At 48.6% G+C, this 14441-nt stretch overlaps 1 protein-coding gene across 3 annotated transcripts in view; it reads right to left on the reverse strand.

The window, feature by feature from the left end:
- The window catches only part of LOC114061559 (cadherin EGF LAG seven-pass G-type receptor 1-like), a 76208-nt gene extending 63970 nt beyond the window's left edge, over positions 1–12238 (reverse strand). For 2 of the 3 annotated variants that reach the window (XM_027892149.1, XM_027892150.1), the window contains exon 1: positions 9424–12205. In XM_027892149.1, the coding sequence (XP_027747950.1) occupies positions 9424–12106 (2683 nt within the window). In that variant the 5' untranslated portion in view covers positions 12107–12205. Of the gene's footprint in view, positions 1–9423 lie in introns of all 3 variants that reach the window. The other variant, XM_027892151.1, reaches the window with a different exon arrangement.
- Between the last annotated feature and the right edge of the window lie 2203 nt (positions 12239–14441).

Genomic DNA, 14441 nt, shown 5'->3' on the forward strand with positions numbered 1-14441 from the left:
AATTGAGTTCCTGGCTACAATCAGTACTGACCTAGTCCTGACATGGCCTGAAAGATTCATGATCCAGCTTTTATTACGGCCTAAGCAGCATCCAGCAGTTGAGAGTACAACTCTGACTGCCCATACTGCTGCTTGACTGAAATGGAGGTGCTCATGTACACGAACATGAGCCAGAAAGCCGCCTATCTGGTGCCCTGCAAGTGTGAGCCTGACTCTGTGGCTTATGACACTTACCAAAGAGATGGGAAATGTGAGTCCCACAACACCTTCTGAACCTTATTCGGCTCCTCTTTAATGTATAGCACGGTGAGAGCTCTGACATCAAGGGCTGGAGCTCAGCCCATCTCTGCCCTTGCTGAGTGTCCTGATCACCACGCTGAGTGAAGTGCCCAAGCTGTAGTGGGATGGTATTTCAAGTATTCCCACTTTATAGGACACTTAACTGACTAAAACAAGATACAGCTGCAGGGAACAGGCACCTACAAGTGAGGCGCTTTGGTATTTGATGCTTAGATCTAAGTCCTCTATTAGACCTAAGCCACGAAAGGCGCCAAATGCCTCTCCCTAGTCATGTTGAGCAGTGCCCAAAGTGTCTGGAGGCTGGCAATTATGCTCTCCTAAAACAAGGAATGCCCTGGTGTGAGACAGCTTTTACATGATTTAAACTAAATGTAGATAACGAAAGGAAATTAAAAAATAAAAATCACAGTTTGGATGTTCAAGGACCTCCTTTAGAGACAGAGCCAGCACAAACACTGCTGCAAGCACACAATAAATGAGGCGCAGGGCTGGTTTCCGGAAAGTCCAAAAGTGCTATGACAGGACTTAATGCAATCAGTTCAATGCCTTGCTAACATCAGTTCTGAATAGGGCCAAGGAGTCTGACCTGTAGCTGGTGACAGGAAAGAGCAAACCTAATCAATCCAACAGATCTTTGTAGTCATGAGGTGTGCTCTGGTGGCATGGCAGCTAAAGAGAACCATCTTGAGTACACTTGCTTCCAGATCTAACAGCCCCTTGGGATTTAACAGCAAAGACATTCTGCTAGGTGCTCATCATCATATCTGTGAAACTCAAATCTCATAACATAGTCCTTTGGTAGGGTCCAGAAGTTTTTGCTTTTTTCTGAAACTGGACCTAGCCCATAGACGTCATGGCGGGCAGGAGATGCCGTGCTGACAGTGGTTGTTAACAATGGACTCTTCTCCCTCCTTCAAAAAGCACTGAAATATTTTGACTGTATGTGTCATCTCCAAAACTGCTGGAGACCTGATGGAATGTAGCATCTATCAGGCCTTGTGCAATGGTGTTGAAAACAGAATACTTTCCTTTGTATTTGATAAGCATAACAAGTCTATGTTTATTATGTGGTCCACTGAGGATTCATTACAGGTTTACAGTTTCATTTATTTGCTTTTTTTGTGCTTGGCAAGCGTAAACACTGGAATAAATAAGAAGGTGGCTACAGCACAGCAGCATTAACGACTTGTTGAAACAAAGTCCAAAAGTTTTCCTTTCTCTACCGCAAATCCTACCTTTCTGTCCAAGTGCTTCTTTTTCAAGTGTGAAGAACATCTTTCTGAAATATGTTAAAATTTTATTTCTTTGTTGAATGCCAAATCCCCATAAAAGCATACTTTCTCCCATGATTCACTCAAACTCTTGACAATATTTAAAGTATATCCTAATATTATTCACGGAAAAATATTTTCCTGTTTGCAAATTATAGCCTCCCCCACCTTTTCTATCTAGTCTGCTAAGCCTGTTACTACAGGTAGTTTGCTGTAACAGAAATAAGTCAAATCAACCCTACAAAAGGAAACAAATCCTTCCATTGTGGAACACACATTCAGGGTGGGTTCATCCCACTGAACTTCAGCCACCTAACAACAAGGCGATCAGCCCAAGTCAGTCACTTGTGTTCCCTGTTTAATCAGTGGGGTGAGATGGACATTTCCAGTCAACAGCTCTCCTGCTTATCAACAAATCATGGCTGCAGCTTACATTTGAAGAGATAGAGAGAGATTATAATGGTAGGAGATAAAAATCTGTCCAAAAAACCCAAGCTGTACCTTTGATAATGCTGTTTCAATCCAACGAAATCAATACACTGCAATTCATTCTTAAGCAAAGTGTATGCACACAGATCTTACAAATTAAAAAAAGCGTTAGGCACAATCTCGCCAGATCTCAAAATTTTCCATAGAGATTACATCCTGCCCCTTTTGGAAACTTGTGTTACATCTATAAATAGTTCAGTGTTTTTCAACACTGGAAAAAGAGTTCCACTGGGGTAGGGGAAATAATAATACTGTCACTTGTCACAGAAACACAAACTGGCAAAACTGAATTTAATTTGGTCTGAGATGTTCTTTTTCTCCAATGGACAACCACTGTGAATAAAGCTTTGAAGAACTGAGCCCCACATCAACTTACTCTGTACTTTGATGTATACAATCTTTTGTCCAAATAGTCTCAAAAGAAGGACCAGATAATAAGAAAGCCTATCACTCATAAAAGACATCACCACCATGCTTATTTCTTAAATGGCAAAGTAGATGTCAGAGTAGTTGGGAGTACTATTTTACCTAAAAACATCATAATTTCCACAAAAACCAGGACAGAAAAACTGTAACATGGAAAATTGCCAAAGACTGTCATTAGACCTGATCTGAATACCTTCAGGTCTTCTAAACCTTGTATGTTTCCTAAAGACTTCTTATAGATATTTTTGGAAATCCCAAAGGAAGCCAAGAGAGACAGTTGCCCAAATGCTGCAACTTAGACAATACTGAGGTAATCAGGTTAGTTGTGGTGTTACCTCAAGCACACGAGCATAGTGAGTTTGTCCTCCTAGGGCTTACAAAGGAGAGGGTGCAGGGATGGAGAGCACAGATCTTGTGTCTTGACATTTGATCTTTCCCTTACTCATCCTCCATGCATGAGCATTACAGGTAGAGTTGCCTATGCTGTTAAATATTGTAAAGGTATTTGCACATAGGTTTGAAGAGGTTTCTGCTTCACATTTGCTCGTTTCCTGCCCCAGCTTTCAGAGCAGTCACATTCCCAGCGTCTTTGTATCAGTCTCACCTGTCCCACGAAGGAGTTGAGTGGCCCAGTGACATCGCAAAGTTGAACCTGCACTACTTACATCTACTGTACTGCTCATTGCTGCCTGTACCCAAAATAACCAGACAAAAGTGAGCTCAGCTATGCCAATTATGCAGCAGCTACACATTGGCAGAACTGGAACCGCTGCCTTAGGTGTGGCATGCCTGGACCCACGCACCCTGAGCACCCAGCCAGCCCAAACACTGGGGACAACCTGTCAGCTGCAAGGGTGTCTGACAGACCCGCTGCACACTCCAAGAAGGAGGCAGAAGATCATGGATGAGTCACCCCAAAACTTCCTTGGAGATGCTGGGAGATCCCAGGATGCCGAGATACTCTTACCAAGATGCTCTGACCAGACTGGTGGAAACTGAGGATGCCTGGAGTTCCCATCCAAGCATCTGCTAAGTGTCTCTCAATGACGCTACAGAAGAGCAGTGAGCACACTACTTACCTTCACCTAATGCTATACTTCAAAACCTAACACTACATTCCTCAGATTTGGGATGTCTCAGAAAACCCATTCAGATCAAAGATAGGAGTCAACAATGGAAGAGAGTTCCAAGGTATTAAGTATATATACTGAAAGAAAATGGACTATTCAATGATCAAGTGCAAAATGATACGCTTTATCAGCAGCCAGCCACTTCCTAGGGTAGCGTTTGGGATGTTGGAGATAATGAAGTGTAAAATCCCTCTGCTTCACATCACCTACTTTCCCCACCACTTCTACTGCAGGCTCACTATCATACTAACAATGAAACTTAGAAAACTTCCTGTATTCTAAACAAAGGGTTCTTTTGCCATCACCTTGACAACAATTCAATGTTTATTCTGTCTTTGGCAGTTTGCAGCAGGTTCTGCAACCCCAACCTAAATCAATTCTGAACTGCAAGGAAACATGTGACCAGAAAAACAGAAGAGGAGAGGATTCTTCTCAACCTGCAACTGCAGGTCAGAAGTAAGGACACTTCAGTGACTTCTAAGAGTCCCAATTCTAAGAGGGAAGCAGATCACAAGGGAATACAGCAAGGAAATCAATTCTTTAATGCACCCCGGAGCTGAAAAAGTAATCAAAAAATATAAAACAATTACTAATCAAATTAAAAAGATGGTTATTACAACTATCTCATTTGCAAATAATTTGAAAAATCAGGAGAGATGTTTTCCAGGTAATCCCATCATCATACTTCTCTACATTTAATTTCTTTCCCATGAGATTTGTTATCAAGTAAAGAACCTTCTCCCTCTCCCACCTTCAGTCTCATTCTTACACCTTCTCCTTGCTACCCTTGTCTCCCTCTTTCCCAGAAATTGATGAGAAAGATATAATTTTATTTATTTACAGAAAGAAGACATGTTTTATCTCAGTAAAAAGTTACTTTGTCAGTCAGCGTTTCACTAAATATTTTCTCCTCATTGCCATAGATGTTTTCCTATTTTTTGAAACAAAAATATACCACTCCTATGAAATCCAGGGATGAAGTGGAAGGAAAGCAACAAGGCTGCCACAGCTTATTATCAGCTGGAACAGATCATACAGCTAGAATGGAAAAGTCACATTCTGGCAGGCTGGAGGGCCATACATCTAAAATGCATCTTTTCTACAGAACAGATTAGAATATAGAACCTATATGGATGCAAGAAAAAATACAGGTAGCCACTGCAAATCCAGAAGCTACCCTAACTTTAAATGATGGTCACTACTCTTGATTTGCTATTTTAGGAAAATAAATGTAAATGTTCAAAATCACTGCTACTAGCTATTATCAGTCATCCTTCATTTCTGCCCCACTTAACACATCATGTAAGGACTGGGGATACAATCCTGAAGCTTGTGGTGTCATGCCATCTTTCTAAACAGGTTCCTCATCGGTGTTTTCCAGCCTCTGTAGCCTTTGAGCCACTGCTTTTTCTCCCCTCGCTGTAGCATGGGATGCATGAGGGAAGTGCAAGTGCCCCAGGTCCCCGGGAATGCCAGCGTGCAAAAGCCCTGCAGCCACAGGACAGGCTGAAACACATCCTCTTACCAGGAAGGAGGGAAGTGAGGAGTCTCCACCCATCCATTTTTATCATTTCCTAATTGTATAACCCACAGGGATCCCTACCCCAGCTGCCTGCAGGAATGTGTTTCCCTGGAGAACAGTTTGGGTGCTAACTGACCCTCACTGGTCCTAAAAGCAAGTCCTCCTTAGAGGCAGACAGAAGCATCGCTCCCAAAAGAACCAGCTACCCTGCAGATTTGCCCCCAAAGCACAGAAGGTCTCATCTGCCAGATGCCCAAAGGCAGGGGCACAAGGGTGGGGTGCACCCTGATGCTGCCAAGGTGCCTGACCCACATCCTGAGTGCCCAGAGATGCCCCTGTGCTTACAAGGATGCCTTTTCACTCAAATTTTCTTTTTCCCTTTCATCTCAAATCTTCACACACATTAAGTAATCTCCCTAGTGTCTTGCATCTCAGGCACACCTGTGGCTTTACCTTTATCAGAAGGGCTGCATCAAAGTATTGCATCATCTGTTACATTTGTATGGAGAAGGCACGGACCTGGAGATTCAGGATCATTAGCATAAATGACTTTTAAATTACAATCATAATGAAGATCCTTTACCAAGCTCTGAGTGAAAATTCCCAAAGTTGATTGCAACAAAAACGATCTCTATGTTAATTTCTATTTGCCATAGTCAATAACCTCACTGAATGCCCCCGGAGATGAAAAGCTAAAGAAATGTAAAATACGATACTTGAGCCTGCATGCCCTCAAAAATGCTTGGGTGTCTATCCCTCACCGTCTGAGGTGCACCACCTTCCCAAAATTGCATATTGTGTGTTGCATAATGATATTTTACATTTATCTGGACCACTCAAAAGGTGCAGAATCCAGTCAGGTTGGGCTTTGTCTGCATTGCTGATTTAGGCTGGGTTCCCAGAGGAGTTTGCACACACATCTATTGTATCCCACTGAGCTGTCGTTGATGATAAGTGGGACTACTTGTGGCAGCACAGCCAAGCAGGTGCCAGCAGCGTTTGCAATGTGATACCCAGGAAAACTTGTGCAACATTTGTGCAAAGCTGAGGTTCCATCCAGCCTTTACTGAAGCCCTGGTGTGTAGTGCAGTATAATGTTTAACCTAAGCAATGGGAATTGAGCAATGTTTGACTCATTTTTTTGAGCAAATAAACCCCAAGTTAATATTTTTGTAAACAAAAAGTAATCGTATTTAACCATCCTGCCAGTTTACACCATGTATTTATAAATAACACTAAGAAATCACAGACTGATTGACTCTCAGCCACCTGTTTCAGAAGCCCAGAGTGAGATCTTGGAAAGCAAGGGCAGGATTTCAGTAGGGTCCAGATTTCACCCCAGTTGTTGAAACAATAACAATGACACAATGTGCAGGCATGGGAATATAAGGCCAAGCTCTGCCTTTCTGTAGGAAGGCCTTGAAGGTACACCAGAAAAAGGAGAATGTGTCTTTTTAAGGAACCACTGGAGCACCTGTGGATTACTTTCATGCAAAAGGGGTCCAGTTTGTTCACTCAGATGGCTGTGCACAGACACCCAGAGAAATTCACTTCAAAAGAGACTGACTTCAAAAGTTCCTTCCCAATCCAAAGCAAAATGCTAATATCCACACCACCCACACTCCTCCCTCCTCCGCCTGGGTTGGTTCCTGACTGGCAGCGGGGGCACAGCCGACAGGTATCCCAAAGGGTACGGCAGCACCAGGGCAAGGGCGGAGCCACACACGCCCCCGAGCCTGCCCCAGCTGCCCACCAGCCCAGGGAAATTCTTACAATGGCGACATGAAACTTCTGACGGTTTTATGAAGCCTACTAGCTCCATTTGGTTGGTCTTCATGATTCTTAAATTTTGTTTATATGCACAAGGACATGCTTATTTGAATAATCCCCAGGTCAAAGGAAAGACTGGGTTTAGCCATGTATCAATGTCTCAAACTCAGCTGTGTAGCACTGCACACACACGTGCACGCACCAGCACTACACACATTCACATGCTTCTGCAGCACCACACATCGCTAATTGGAAGTAAGATTTTTATAGCGCCAATGTTACTTCCGACTCACATATAGATCAAATTCCCCAAGTTCATAAAGAGTTCCAGTCCTTCCCTGACCTAAAGAGCAGCTGGGAGTAGGGGAGGACTTTGTGTTTGTCTAGGTTGGGAGGTTAATGGCTACTGCATAGACACAGTTTTTTTCAGTTAACTGGCAGGTCAGTTTAGCAGATGATTTGCAGGTGTTTTGCAATACTTAGAGATAACCCTGTGGAGTACTTCTGTCTGAGCTTCTTCTCTCTCTCTTTTCTTTTTTTAAACTGCATCAGATAAACCAGAGAAAGCAGGCAGGTGATACTTTCACGGACCAATCACACAATGCCAAACCCTGCTCCTTCAATTTCCACACAGCAAACTTTTCCAAAAAACTGTCAAATGTAGTTCAGTGCTTGTCAAAGTTATTTTAAAATCCTAGCCATAAAAAGCTTTAACCTTTCATATCTCAAGACACATAGCAGACAGTCAATTTTGATGAACATCACAGCAGAGTTTCAAAGTTCACACACAAAACATGAAAATTATGCTGGAATTGCCAATCTCCAGCATAAGAAAACAGCTCTTCATTCCTACCTTAGACTTCACCCACTTCAACTGCATAGATCATTACACTGAGAAAGGAATAGATATATGCTTCACCTCATCTAATGAAACTACTTTTCCAAGCTTTGTGCTCCAAGATGAGTTCTTATCTTCTGCTACCAGATAAAGAGCTACTGGTTCAAACAGACAGGGGCCATGCAATCACCTGCACCTTAATCCAAATGTTTTTCTTTAAGATCACAAGCCTAATGTCTGTTTTTCCTGCAAGTCCTCACAGAACATGGAAACAGCATTTATAAGCCACTTTACCACATAAGCTGCCCCCTTCCACCCCCTTCCCCCCCCCCCCGCATTTTGTAAGAACCAGAAGTGGCTTGTCAGGAGATACACTGCAGGAAAATCAGCTCAGTCAATATCAGTTTTATTTTTCTGGCAAAAAGGACCTCAAGCCTAAAAGCACAAGGAAGAGTACGGTTCACTCTTCCAAGGCCTTGCTGCACACTGTGGCTCCTTACAGTAAAACAACCACTGCTGGGATTATGCCACAATTTGATTAACATTTTTCTAAATAGAACCATCCAGAAAGAAGCATTTCCCCAAGTGTCATTTTACCAACCTAGTACTTTTTTTTTTCTTTCCAAAAATAACACAAATATTAGTTTTAGTTTGCAGAGAGAGGCAGCAGGGAATATATCTGGTTAAACCTTTGAAAGTCAACAGAAATATGGGATCAGGTCCACAGTAAACTTTATAGAGTGTCACCTGCAGAGGAAATTACTCATTGCATGATTGATGCCACAATTAGAGGCATAAAAAGTAATTCCATGATAAACAAGCAACTGAGCAGAAAAGGAATAATATCCTAAGAGCATGTATGTGTGCTCAGACAAAAGTATATACTGGACAATACCAAACAGTCTTTACACACACACAGATGCAAATTCAACGAAATTAACAGCACAGTATCTCTCCTCTCCTCTCCCTTCCCCACAACGGCCCTGATTCTGGGGCTGCATTTGGCCAGTATCTGCCCCTAGTGCCACTAAAACAACTCCAGTGCCAATTAGCCACCTTACACGGCTATCACACAGCCATAACTCATTGCTTTCAGAGCTGCCATTTCCCATAGGAATGTGGGCCAGCAATGCAAACTAGCACAGCTCCACCAATGTCACATCCATCCAGGCCACACCAGATCTGGCCCGAGTCTAATGATCTTCCAGCCAAACCTCTGGGTACACACAAGGGAGTAAATGTGTTTTGCTGCTGAAAAAGCAAACATATCAAATCTCAACTGGCTTTTTTTTTTTTTTAGAGGCAAAAAAAGAGGGGAGATGGCATTAGAGGTGGCACTCTCTACATCTTCGCAAGTTACATAATTTACTACCTTTGTGGAACCACATCAGAAAAGCTGCAGCAAAGGTACCACCTCCGCTGAGGGAGTATGAACCCTTCCACGCACACTTGTATTTATTTACCCTTGTGATCCACATTTACTAAACAACTTCAGTGCACCACTTCAATCCACAGCACATAGGCTTGATACATTTTTGTGGTTCCTCTCCAAAACTTTCACATATAAACTGCTGCTTCAGGAAACCAAAAGCTGCACGCTAATCTGCAAGTGCGTTATTTCTGCCCATGCCCCATACTGATCTGACAAGCAGAACACGTGCTCAAACGCTTCCTTACCTGAGACTGACACTTTCATAAGGGCTTCCAGGGGTCTGTTGTTGTCCAGATCACGACTGAGTTTGAGCTCCCCAGTGGCAGAGTCCAAAAGGAGCAAGTTTAATTCATTGCCTTGCACAAAGGTGTAAGCCAAACTGTCAGATACATCGGGATCGTGAGCTGGGATCTTGCCAATCACACCAGAGGGAAAGCTGTTGGACTTGTTGGTTACATAGTTATTGAAGAGGATCTGGAAGTCCTGCAGCACGGGTGGGTTATCATTCTGGTCCAGGAGGCGGATGTGCACTGTTGCTCGGCTGACAAGAGGGGCTGAAGTGGCCTGCACCACAATAACATACTCTGTCCGGCTCTCATAATCCAGGTCCATTAGGGCTGTGAGGTCTCCATTGAGCAAGTCTAGCTGGAAGACCTCAGGGATGTTCCCCTCTACAATCTGGTACATGATCTGTGCATTGGTCCCCTCGTCAGGATCAGCTGCAGTGATCCGTGCTACAATAGAGCCCACAGGGCTATTCTCCTCCACAAAGATGTCAAATTCATCCTTCTCAAAGACAGGGGGATTGTCGTTGATGTCCAGCACAGTCACCTGAATATCCACAGAGGCTTTCAGTGGTGGGCTACCCCTGTCCACAGCAAAGGCCCGCAGGCTGTAGACAGCCACATTCTCACGGTCCAGCTTGCGCAGTGTGCGTATCACTCCAGAAGTCGGTTCAATGTAGAAGTCTCCATCTCCATCGTCACCACCTTGGAACGTGTAGAGGAGACGTCCATTGAGGCCTGAGTCACGGTCGGTGGCAGACAGCTGCAGGACACTGGTGGAGAGCGGCACATCCTCAAAAACCGAGCCTTGGTAGCGGTCGCGCAGGAAGCGGGGTGCATTGTCATTGGCATCCAGGATGAGGATCTCAACATACGTGGTGTCCGACTTCTGTGGGATGCCATTGTCATGGGCTGTAATGGCCAAAGTGTAGGAGGCCTGGTCCTCATAGTCCAGCTCCATCAGGGTGGTGATGGTGCCTGTGTCAGGGTCAATGCGGAACTGGGGGATGTTATCGTCCAAAATGTAAGTGATTCTTGCATTCTCCCCCGTGTCTTCATCAGTGGCACTGATGGTGACAATGGAGGTGCCAATGGGTTTGTCCTCGCTGACGCTCACTGTGTAGTGGGAGCTCTGGAAGACTGGGCGGTGTGTGTTGGCATCTGTGACATTGATGAAGACCTGGACAGTGTCAAAGCGAGTGCCATCAGAGGCAGTGACTGTGAGCACATACTGCCTTTCTTGCTTGTAATCCAGGGGCAAGGCCAGTGTGATCAGCCCCCCTCCACTCTGACTGGTGATGGCAAAACGGTTCCTGGTGTTGCCACTGGTGATCTGGTAAGTCACAACACTGTTAACGTCCCTGTCCACTGCTGTCAGTGTCAGGACACTACTGCCCACAGCTGCATCCTCGTTCAGTCTGAGGTGATACACCTTTTCCGTGAAGGTGGGGTTGTTGTCGTTCACATCCAGGACAGTGATGGACACACTGGCTGAGGAGGTCATGACTGGTATGCCATGATCCCTGGCCTCCACCCCGAAGTGATAGTTCTCCACAGTCTCTCGGTCCAGCTCTGCAGCCACAGTGATCCATCCTGTGCTGTTGTTGATTTGAAAAGGGAACGCAGAGTCACCTGCTACAGGGGCACCTCCAGTGGATGGTGCCATCTCTATGAGTTTGTACTCCAGGCGGGCATTCTCTCCAGAGTCAGCATCCACAGCCTGGATGTGCAGCACTGAGTAGCCCAGCGGAACATTCTCCAGCACTGTGGCCTGGAATGGAGTGCTCACAAAGATGGGGGCATTGTCATTCACGTCCACAACCTGCACTGACACCATGCCACTGGAGTTAATCAAAGGAGGTCTGCCCCCATCCTGGGCTTTGATACGGAGTGTGTACTCCCGAATAGTCTCATAATCCAGAGGGTTAATCAGGTCGATGGCGCCAGAGAAAGAGTGAATATAGAATTGGCCTTTCAGGTTGCCACTCACAATGCTGTAGTGCACCTGGGCATTGCTGCCCCGGTCCCGATCTGTGGCCTGTACCTGCAGTATCTGGCTGTTCACTGGGGCATCCTCTGGCACCTGGACCAGGTAGCGCTTCTCACTGAACTGAGGATAGTTGTCATTCTCATCCTCTACAGTGATGTGCACCATAGCCGTGGCACTGCGTGGTCCTGGATCCTTGCCCTGGTCATTGGCTTCCACCACCAGGTGGTACTCAGAGACCTCCTCACGATCCACTGGGGCTCGGGTCCTCACAACCCCGGAACGTGGGTCAATCTCAAAGACCCCATCACCAGCTCCTGGCTCCAGCAGGCGGTAAAGCATGTTGGCGTTGGCTGGGGCATCTCCATCGGTGGCGCGAATGGTCAGCACCTCATAACCCACCTCCAGGTTCTCTCGGATGCTCTCCCGATACTCAGGCTGCTCAAACACTGGCTCGTGGTCATTGGTGTCACTCACGGTCACTGTCAGGTAAGTGGTGGCCGAGCGGCGACGTGGGGAACCGTGGTCGGAGGCGGTCACCTTCAGCACATGGGTGTCTTTCGTCTCCCGGTCCAGGCTGCGGGCAGTGACCACACTGCCTGTCTCGGTGTCGATGGAGAAGTAGTCGTTGGAGCGCTCGTCAAAGAGCGCCTCCATGGAGTACGCCAGCCTGCCGGCTTCCCCCTCGTCGGGGTCCTGGGCCCGCAGCACGATGACCGCCGTGCCGGCCGGCTCGTTCTCGGGAATGGAGACCTGGTAGCTGGGCAGCTGGAACTGCGGGGGGCTGTTGAGGCTCCGCGCCCGCCGCGCTCCCCGCCGCCCGCCGCCCTCCCCGCCCGGCAGCGGGGCGCAGCCGGCGGCGGCCCCGCGGGGCTCGCTGGCCGCCCGGTGCCGGGCGCGGCGCGGGCAGGGGCCGCCGCCGCCGCGGGGCCCGCGGGGCTCGGCGGGCGGAGCGCGGCGTGGCGCGGTCCCCGCCGCCCTCAGGCGCCCGGCGGGCGGCAGCGCCGGAGGCTCAGCGGCGGCGGGGCGCCCCGCGGTCCCCGCGGGCAGGTGGAGCAGCGGGGCTGCGCGGGGCGGCCGCGGGTCCCCGCCGCCCGCCGACGCCAGGGCGCAGAGCAACGCGGCCCAGGACACGCAGGCGGCGGCGGACAGCAGCCGCGGCATCTCCGGAGCTCAGCGGGCAGCGGGGCCGGGCAGCGGGCTGCCGCACAATCCATCCACCCGCCGGGTCGCCCGCCCGCCCGCATCCATCAGCCGCCGCCCCGGCCCCCCCGCCGTCCTTGCCTCCCGGGCACCGCCGGCCCCGAGCCCCGCGCCCCGTCCCGGTCCGCGGGCAGCGGGCTGGAGAGCTCCAACTTTTCCACCTTAAACTTTGAAGTGAGTTCAAAATGGCTCCTCTCCTCCTCCTCCTCCTCCCGCCGCCGCTCCCTAGAGAGCGATTAGCATAAACCTGCTGCTCCTCTCCTTCGCCAAAAAGGAAAAACGAAAATCAAACACCGCGGTCCCCCCCGCGGCGGGGCCGGCCCGCGGGCGGCGCGGGTCCGCGTGGCTGCGCGACACGGCAGAGCCGCCGCGCCTCGTCCGTCCCGTCGCGTCCCTTCCCGTCCTATCCCGTCCCGTCCCGTCCCGCTCCAGCCTCCCGGCTCAGTTCGGCTCCGCTTGAGCAGCGCAGCTTGCGCGGAGCGCGGTGGGCGCTGCCCGGGGCGGGGTTTCCTGCCGGCCCCGCCCGGCCCCTCCCGGGCGGCGGCAGCGGGGGCCGGGCCGAGTTCGGCCCCGCGGGGCTCCCGCATAGCCACCCGGCGCCTGTCGGCGGCCGGGGGAGCTGCCTGTCCCGGTGGAGCAGGTACCGCCGCGGCAGCCCCGCTGCCCCCGCGAACGGCGCTCCGCGGGTCCGGAGCCGCGGGAAGGCGCGGGCAGCGACGTGCAGCCGCTTCCCCACGCAGCAGCCACCTGTCGTCTCCGACCCGTCGTCCAGAACAAAGTTTAAGCGAATTTTATTTTAACTTATTTTCTTAAATTCTCGCTATGGAGGGCGGAGGGGGGGAAGTGAAATTACTTTCCAGGGCAAAGTGAGCATCATGTGGGGGCCTGAGGTGGGGCTTCTGGTACCCTGGCGCAGGATCTGCTGCCGCTCTCGCGCCTTGCTCTAAACAACGCAAAGCAGCCTCTAGGATCTGGAGCCTTGAGTTAAAAATTTCGTTGGGGCAATTGCAGGTAACGATAAACAGGATGCAAACTGCTGGGGGGCGAAGCAAAGCCTACCCCCGCGTGAAAATGTTGCACTGGTGATTATAATGTCAGTTCTACGAATTTATGCTCAGTACTTGATGTCGTGCTGCTTTTCCCTGGGTGACATAGGCAGCGCAGCGATGCGCCCGAGCCCGTCCGCATCCCCGTGGCTGCAGTGGCCCCTGGTGGGTGCGGCGGGAAGGGCGCGGGCAGCGCATGCCGTGCTTCTTTCTGGGCTAGGGCGGCGGAGATGATGCGGGAAACCCGCCTTCGGTGCTCAACCTACCTGCCGTCGGTGGCAAAGACCGATGCTAACCTATAGAAATCCCCCATAAAAGAGCTTTACGTAGGAAGAAGACCTACGGGGATGGGAGCAATGAGGAGCCCAAAGTTGCCGACTGGGATTTTGCAAAACTTTGTTACTCGTAGGAGCTGGGAGGCAACTTCTAGAGAGATCTGTTACTGTCAGTTCAGGTTCTTCAGCACTTAAAAGGAGACTACGAACAAAACAGATTCTTTCATCGGCTTTCATCCCTGGAACTGCATTATTGCACAGGAAAGGAAAAAAAAAAAAACAAACCAACCAACCGCCTGGATTATTGCCAGTATGTCTGTCAGGAGGAAAAACAGCTCTATAAATTAAAGTTTTGGAAGATGTTTAGCTGATTCAGCTTTACTCAATTAGTGATTTTTAAAATGGAATTTAGAAGCTCACTTGGCTTTTCAAATCCTCTGATGAAAATGATCAGTCAAGAAAAGAAAG

This window comes from Empidonax traillii, unplaced genomic scaffold, assembly GCF_003031625.1.
Source record: "Empidonax traillii isolate 1590-97213 ecotype Southwest subspecies unplaced genomic scaffold, ASM303162v1 scaffold339:size995844, whole genome shotgun sequence".
Classification (NCBI taxonomy): domain Eukaryota; kingdom Metazoa; phylum Chordata; class Aves; order Passeriformes; family Tyrannidae; genus Empidonax; species Empidonax traillii.